Source organism: Glycine soja, chromosome 12 (assembly GCF_004193775.1).
Source record: "Glycine soja cultivar W05 chromosome 12, ASM419377v2, whole genome shotgun sequence".
Taxonomy (NCBI): domain Eukaryota; kingdom Viridiplantae; phylum Streptophyta; class Magnoliopsida; order Fabales; family Fabaceae; genus Glycine; species Glycine soja.
Genome location: NC_041013.1, coordinates 35,361,580 through 35,369,820, shown reverse-complemented (window position 1 = coordinate 35,369,820; position 8,241 = coordinate 35,361,580). Strand labels below are relative to the sequence as shown.

Sequence of the window (8,241 nt, the reverse complement as noted above, 5' to 3'; positions counted from 1 at the left end):
AAGTACACATGTTGTTGGACATGTGTTCAAAAAACCTTATACAGGAGGCTTCTTGGAATGGTTTCAAGATATGCTTTAAATCAGATTGCTGCTGAATTAGAGTGTGTTGACTATGCTGGCAAGAATCCCTCAAGTTGTGGTTACATGGTGAGAACCATGCTTGGTCTTCCTTGTGCTTGTGAACTATCCAAATATGTTAGTGGTTGCATCCCACTGGATTCAATCCATATGTTCTGGAGGAGACTAAGTTTTTCAGACCAAGGGTTATTTGAGCCCGAGGTGAGCATCAAGGAAGTAATGGAAACAATATCCAAAAGATTTGAAGAACTTGATGTTTGTGGCAAGTTTACTCTGAAGACTAAACTTTGGGAAATTGCATACCCTGATCAGAATTCGATGTGTCCTCCTCCAGCAAAGGTTAACACAAAGGGGGCACCGAAGAAAGTTATGAGCAGGATCCCAAGGTCAACAAAGCACGATCCATCTTACTGGGAGTATGTAGATGCCTTTGAATCTATGCAAAATAGCAATTCGTCGATGAGGCGTACTACATCATCCTCAAAGCAACTGAATTGAAGAACAATGATGCCCATGTTGGACCAGTTTCATCCATTTATGCACGACTTCATTGACAAGATTGTTGATGTCAAAGCTGATGGTAACTGTGGATATCGGTCAGTTGTCGGTTTATTAGGTATGGGTCAAGACTTTTGGCCAGTGGTCCGCAACCATCTGCTTAAAGAACTTGTCAAATTCTCAGAAGACTATATCAAGCTCTTTGGTGGCACGAAGAGATTTGAGGAATTAAGGATGTCACTACTTGTTGATGGGTTAACCAAGGTATGTAATTTATGTATTTGATTTTTAAGACTTAACTTTGAAATTAAGTTTGACGTGTATATTTGTTTCATTCAGGTGACTACGGATAAGTGGATGGATATAACGGACATGAAACATGTCATTGCATCAAGGTATAATGTAATTGTTGTATCCTTGTCTAAACAACAAAGCACGACATTTTTTCCTCTTAGAAGTCAACTGTAGGCAAATTCTTCATTGCATCGTATAATTTGTATCGGTCATGTGTATGGCAATCATTTTTTTGAGGTACACTGTACATATGAAATGTTTTTTTTATATTTATGCTATGAGTTTTGTAGGATTGAGTTAACACTTTTTTCGCATGTACAACAGGTTTATTTAAAAGAATGTTGTCCCTTACCGCTTGTAGCATTGTTATGGTCTAGCAATTGTCATCTGCAGGTGAAGTCGTGGCCAAATTCATATATTAGCATAATGCAGCATTACAAGAGCTTCGTGATGTTCAAGAGAGACTATGTTGACATAAATGATGATTGAACATGTAATTTATAATGACTGATCATTTTGAATTGGATATTCACATTTATGTGTCTTTTTATATTTGTTACGTCCACAACAAAATTATTACATAATTCTAAAAAAGCATGTATGATATATCAATATCTGAGTTGACAACACATTGTGAAAAAACGTGTAAGATAAATTGTTGTCTGCATTAACATAAAGCGCATGAAAGGACCTTGCACAGCATAACTACACATGCAGATCTGATGCAAGCTAAAGCATGTCACGTCATTGGTGTAGTTAACAACACATATAGAAAGCATGTGCATGCGTATTTTTAATCTTTAAAAAATGCAGCACTAATATGAAAACTCATCTATATATATGACACAAATGTTGGATCAAGTGGCCTCGGAATAATTAAGAAGGGGGGTTGAATTAATTATTAATGAACCTTTACTAATTAAAAAACTTATCCTTCTTAATGTTACTAGATTCAATTAGGCTTTTACTACAAAGTTAAGAAAGTAAAGAACAGGAATTGAAACTTAACCAAAATTAAAAGCAATAATTAAAGTGCACAGTGGAAATTAAAGAGTGTAGGGAAGAAGAATACAAATACAAGAATTTTATACTGGTTCGGCAACAACCCGTGCCTACATCCAGTCCCCGAGAAACCTGTGGTTCTTGAGATTTCTTTCAACCTTGTAAAATCCTTCACAAGCCAAAGATCCACAAGGGATGTACCCTCCCTTGTTCTCTTTGAAAACCCAAGTGGATGTACCCTCCACTTGAACTGATCCACAAGAGATGTACCCTCTCTTGTTCTTAGTATAACAATCCCTAAGTAGATGTGTCGTCTACTTGTACCACAAAGGATGTACCCTCCAATGTGTTGGGACAAAGAATTCTCAGGCGGTTAGTCCTTTGAATCTTTGTAAAGGGGAAACAAAAGATATCTCAGGCGATTAGTCCTTTGAGATCTTTTGATTAAGGGAAAGGAAAGAATCAAAAGAATTCTCAGGCGGGGTCCTTTGAATTCTCTTGGAAAGGGAGAAGAAAGACACAAAAGAATTCAGGCGATTAGTCCTTCATTCTTTTGGCAAAAGGAGAAGAGAATGAAAAAGATGAATAGCACAAGTTTTTGAACAAAGAACTTTTCTTGGAAGAGAAAGTTTTAAACAAAAACTTTTAGAAAGATAAAGAGAAAAAAGAATCAGAAAATTCTGTAGACAAAGTTGAAAGATATTGAATGATGTTGAGAGAGGATTGAAAGATAGTTTGAAAGATAGATGATTATGATCAATCATTTATTGTTTCATGCCAAGGTCACATATTTATAATTTCTTGATGACTCAAGTCAAAACTTGTAACTCTTGGCAATTCCTTTAAAACTAATTACTTAAAAAGTTATGACTTTTGAAAGAATCTTCAGAAACAAGTCACTTGAAGAATTGTGACTTTTGGAAATGAATTTTTCGAAAACAATCACTGTTAATCGATTACCATTAAGGTGTAATCGATGACACATCAACATATGTGACTCTTCATTTTGAATTTTGAAAATCTTAACATTTTAAAACACTGGTAATCAATTACATGATTATGGTAATCGATTACAGCTTTGTAAATTAGTTTGAAAAATAATGTTGGCTACTGGTAATTGATTACAACCTTCTGGTAATCGATTACCAGAGAGTAAAACTCTTTGGTAAAATATTTTGTGAAAACTTCATGTGCTACTCAATGTTTTGAAAAACTTTTTAGTACTTATCTTGATTGAGACTTCTCTTGATTCTTGAATCTTGAGTCTTGAATCTTGATCTTTATTTTTCTTGAATATTGATTCTTGAATCTTGAATCTTGAAACTTGATTCTTGAATCTTGAATCTTTGCTTGAAACTTTGCTTAACTCTTGATTCTTTGGCATCATCAAAATAACCTTGGAAGACATTGCTTCCACAACAAGCTAACATTGTTAAAACCACAAGTTTCAGTCGTAACCCAACTCTTACAAAAAACTATGGCATTCTAGGGAGAGACAAGCAGTCAGACAGGTTTCAACTCCACATTAGGTTTTATTTTTCCAAATGGATCCATTGTTCACAACGACAGTGGTGTTTCCTTTCAAGCTTCCACTCCAGTTCCCATTCAAGTACCTAACGGGTGTGATTTTCAAACGTTAAAAATCATAATACACAATACCCTTAAGCTAACTGACAAGCAATTTTTGGATGAAATTTACTACCGGCAGCCTTTCACATATGCAGGTAATGAATTTCGGTTTCGATGTATGCAACTGAAAGATGATGTTGATGTTAACACAATGTTAATGTGTAATCATGAATTTTCGTTTGTTGATCCGATTGAGTTATTATGTAGCATTGCTAGAACCCCAGATGGTATTTTAAACTTACTTCAAGCCACTATGACCCCTACTCATGATGCCCTGCTATATTACAATGGGAGGTAGAACATGTCACGCCAAAATGAGTTTGTTGGTTACTTGTTCACAAGAAAAAATCCCAAAAAGTTTGGCATTCCCACCGGATGTACCATGGATGAACTGAAGAATTTGATCAAGCAAGTTGCGCCTCCTGGGATTCCCCCTTATGGTATTGATGAACACAAATGGTAAGGCGATTGTTTTTTTGGAAACCAAGTCACCATGAGTATTCAGAAAAAGTTATAAAATTCGAAATAATTGAACTCAAAACCAACGATGACGTGATGAAGGTGTTGATTGAGTCTAACTACTGGAAAAAGATTGGGCCAATAGAAATTTTAACTGTTTTCAGTAAACATGTACCAGAAATGGAAGACGAGTTGTCCTTATCGCAAAATTAGAATGAGTTAGTTGTAGTATTTGATGCAAATTTAATTTCGTTCGACTATGTTGAAGTTAATGTACTGTTTGAATTCATGTATCGCATAATCGTTTATTTTTTTCAGGAAATGGAAGATGACTTGTCGTTCTCTGTTAAATTTGATTTCTACTACTTTTACTTTTTTGTCGGTCTTGCAATTTTATTTTAAATATAAAAAAAAACTACAACAACCGAAAAATAACAATTAATTATTTAAACTTGAGTAGTTCATTTTTTTAAAACATGCGTGTCCATATTTTCAACTTCTTTGTTTCAATTTCCATTTTTTGTTTAATTTATTCTTTTCTACACCCTTTTCACAAATAATTCAAAATTAGATTCATTAAATTAGTTGTAAGACTCAAGATTTTGTGGTTCTTAATACTTAGATAAGTACATCATGCTTCCCACACTCTAATTAAACATTCTCCCTTAGCACCACATCTTTTATTAAAATAAAATATAAATGTTATGCCTAATTAAAAAATACGGATTTTTATCTGAGGAGAGAAATTTAAAAAAACATTTTTTTAATTTGATAGAATAAAATTATAAAATTTTATAAGCTAGATTAGGCAAAGGGAATACACAATCAATGGAAATAAATAAAACTAACATTACTAATGGAAATAAATAAAACCAACATTACTAATGAAATGGGTTCAAGTACAATATTTGTATATACATCGAATATCAATATAAAATGTGTAAATAAACTACGCTTGATCTGTGTGCTGCCTACGTCGAGACCTAACATATACTAGCTGGTCTTGTGTGACACTCCTGACCATCCTGAGGCATTCTTCGATCACCTCATGTGTCGATAAGCCTGGCGTGACCACCCCTAGGCTCAAATGGTGCTCCAACCTCTCAACAATCCCATAGCAAACTTCCTGTTAAATACAAAACAAACAGATTACACAAATTATTATGAAAATATTAACGTAAATTATTAGTATTAATTACCATTGCATGTCTAGGCTCCTCCACAGCGGGCCTCGCAGATGTCGATGGTGCTCCTGGCTCTAGCACGTGAGGGATATCTGTCTCTGGGGCCTGAGGGATGACTCGGGATTGCAAAGCATGACCATTTGGCAGAGGATCTGATGTCTGGCCTGGTGTTATGAAAGGATGGGAAATGCGGAAGAACCAATCTATGTAGTTGTTGGCACACTAACCTGGCACAGCGCACACCTCACCTGCTAGAACCATATGATTCGAATAGTGCATCCACCTGTCGTGTATATCATCATATGACACCCATGAATCGACAGGCGGAGCAGGAATGGTCTGGGTGTATCCAAACTGTCGCATAACCCTCTCTGGTTGGTAATACACAGCAACGGGCCCCCACCGCAAGAGACCAGAATAGCATGAAATCATATGGAAGTCCCAGACCGGTCGGTGCTCCCCATATGGGATCCAACAGACATCCGGAATCCAGAGTCGGTCCAGGCGCTCCCTGTTCGCCGGTGTACGTATGCTCTTCACGGTCTTCTTCGTGGCAATCCACCTACAGGCATGCGGTGAATCCTCGTTGTAGTCTTGATCAGCAGTGGACTCTGCGACTGAGGGAAAGTGCTTGTATATCCAGCACTACAGAGGTAACATCAAAATGATAAACATTAATAATGAAAGTCTAACAACGAATGAAAAACATGTTTGTTACCAGCAGTAGTGTGATGTAATCGCCAAGTTGTCGGCTACTGCTGATAGAGGCATCGTTCAGGTGGTCGTACATATGCACCAGCGCATCTACTCCCCAGGCGTACCTCCCGGTCTGACTGAGGTCACGAAGGGCCTCCAAATACACAACATGAACATTGGTTGCACTCTTGTTAGCAAATAGAGTCCAACCCAGAAGATGAAGAAGATACTCACGAGCCGCAACTGTCCAATGACCTGCCTGGCATCGACGCTCGTAGATATCACGTACCCATTGAGGGCGTACGTACGGTCCATGACACTGCCCTATCTCAGCCCTGGCAGCCTTTGCAGAGACCATCAATATGTCCACCAGCATCTGAACTGCATCATCCACGTGCAAGGGCTAAAAGGCGTGCAAGTCACCAATCACGGGCAGATGCAAAAGCGACGAGACGTCATCCAGTGTGATCGTCACCTCTCCCACAGGGAGATGGAAACTAGACGTCTCTCGGTGCCACTGCTCAACAAACAAGGACAAAAGTCCCCAATCGCCAGTGTCTATCGAACACGCGATCAGAGGACTTAGTCCTGTCCCAACAACTAGTCCCTCAATGGCAAGGACAGACCTGCCTAAACTATGGACCTTCCTCCCATGAGAGGATAACTTCAACTCAGGACGCTCCTGAATTAAAGTATAAAGGAATACAAAATTCGTTAAAATCATCATTTAAAGGAAAACTAATTTCAATCATAAAGTATAATTAACAAGTAACTAAAAATAAATATTATAAATACCTCTCCCGTCCATACACTGCAAGCAACATGATCCGCATACTGGATCAGCACGGATGGGTCGCTCGGACCACCCAAAAATTCCTCATGCTCATCCTCAGCAGCCTACGCACCTGTGTCTGCAGGAATTTCTGCCCCAGTGTCCTCTACATCAGCTGGTGCCATCGGGTCATCCGGAAATATGTCAACCTCTACATTTGGCGCAGGGAGCACTGACTCATCGTGCGCCGCAGTCACAGGTACTCGCTACCTCTATGCGGATGCGGTAGGACATCGACGCTGCGGAGCATCATCGGAATCATCACGATCTCCTTTGCCCGCACCTCTGCCAGTAACGTGACCTAAGGCACGACCTAATCCTCTGGTCCTAACCAAAATCTACAAATGAGTACCGCAAATTCCATCACTGATTTCATTCTCTCAAATTTCATTGGTCTAACGCATATAGGCATTATCTTTTTTCAGGCACTACTTGGTAGAAAAAGGATATTCACTTTGAAATTAAGATATATGCATTGCTTAGAAGTGAGACTGATTTGGAAAGGTGAGAGATTTGGGAAGGAATATCCCCTTCAAATTTAGAATCAGACAAGTTGAGATGCGTGTGTCTCACAAACCCACCAAAGCCAGATGACAAATGAGAATGATTAAAATCATTGAAAGCAAGGTTGAGTGAGTGAAGATGAGAAAGATGGAATGGGAGGGTGTCATGGGGAGGAGTTTTTTAAGTGCAGCAAGGCAGAGGTGTCATGGGGGTGGCATAAGGAATGACAGGGTGAAAAACAAAGGATGAGCAAATGGGAACACAAAAGGAACCAATAGTGATGAGCAATTGCAACAAATGTGAGCCAATAGTTATGTCAATATTTGGATAATTTCAGACAAGCACTAGGTATCTTTTGGAATTTTTAAAATCAAGAAAATTGTCATTATCATATGTTTGGAAAATATCTCTAATCATCAATTACGTGAACCAATAGTTATAACTTTGTTCCCAAGGGTGCAAGAAATCAATAATTATCAAGGAATCCGAAGATTCGATTATTGTGGCTAGTGGAATGCTCACAATTACCACCTTAATTTGGTCAGATTATCACCTCTCGTTGTAAATTAACATTTATTTACTTTGACAAAATAATAAGGTTTCCGTAGTGCTTGAATGATTAACCCCTTTATAATACCATAAATAATGTACATGCGTGAAGAACAAAGCAAAATGCAACATTTAGTATTAGTGACTTGATAGAGAGCAAAAAACTATGCTAATCTACTCCAAAGAAAAACACTATTAAAGACTATAGAAAAAATAAAAGGAAAACAATATTTTATTGATTTCTCATTCATTCATTTCCCTGAAAGAGGATATATTTATATATAATCATAATTGATGCTAATCAATATATACTATTTATCTATATGTCAACATCTCATTATTTACAGCCAAATTGTGACTAAGGTCAAAACAAATTATGACAACAATCTAATAAGAATGATCCAAATTACAGGTAATATTTACTCTTCTACCAAAGTAATACTAAACGTTGAAAAAAAAATCTATAATATATAAAGTACTCACGTTGTTCAGAGTTCAAACGAACACCTTGTGACA

At 37.4% G+C, this 8,241-nt stretch overlaps 1 protein-coding gene across 1 annotated transcript; it reads right to left on the bottom strand.

Annotated features, from left to right (window-relative positions):
- Positions 1–4,909: 4,909 nt before the first annotated feature.
- LOC114378950 (protein MAIN-LIKE 1-like) lies at positions 4,910–7,063 on the bottom strand. Its single transcript, XM_028337529.1, has 6 exons — positions 7,025–7,063; positions 6,316–6,522; positions 5,863–6,243; positions 5,393–5,789; positions 5,160–5,308; positions 4,910–5,086 (listed from the first exon to the last, which is right to left on the bottom strand). The coding sequence occupies exons 1-6, from the start codon at positions 7,061–7,063 to the stop codon at positions 4,910–4,912; spliced, it is 1,350 nt and encodes a 449-aa protein (XP_028193330.1).
- Positions 7,064–8,241: the final 1,178 nt, after the last annotated feature.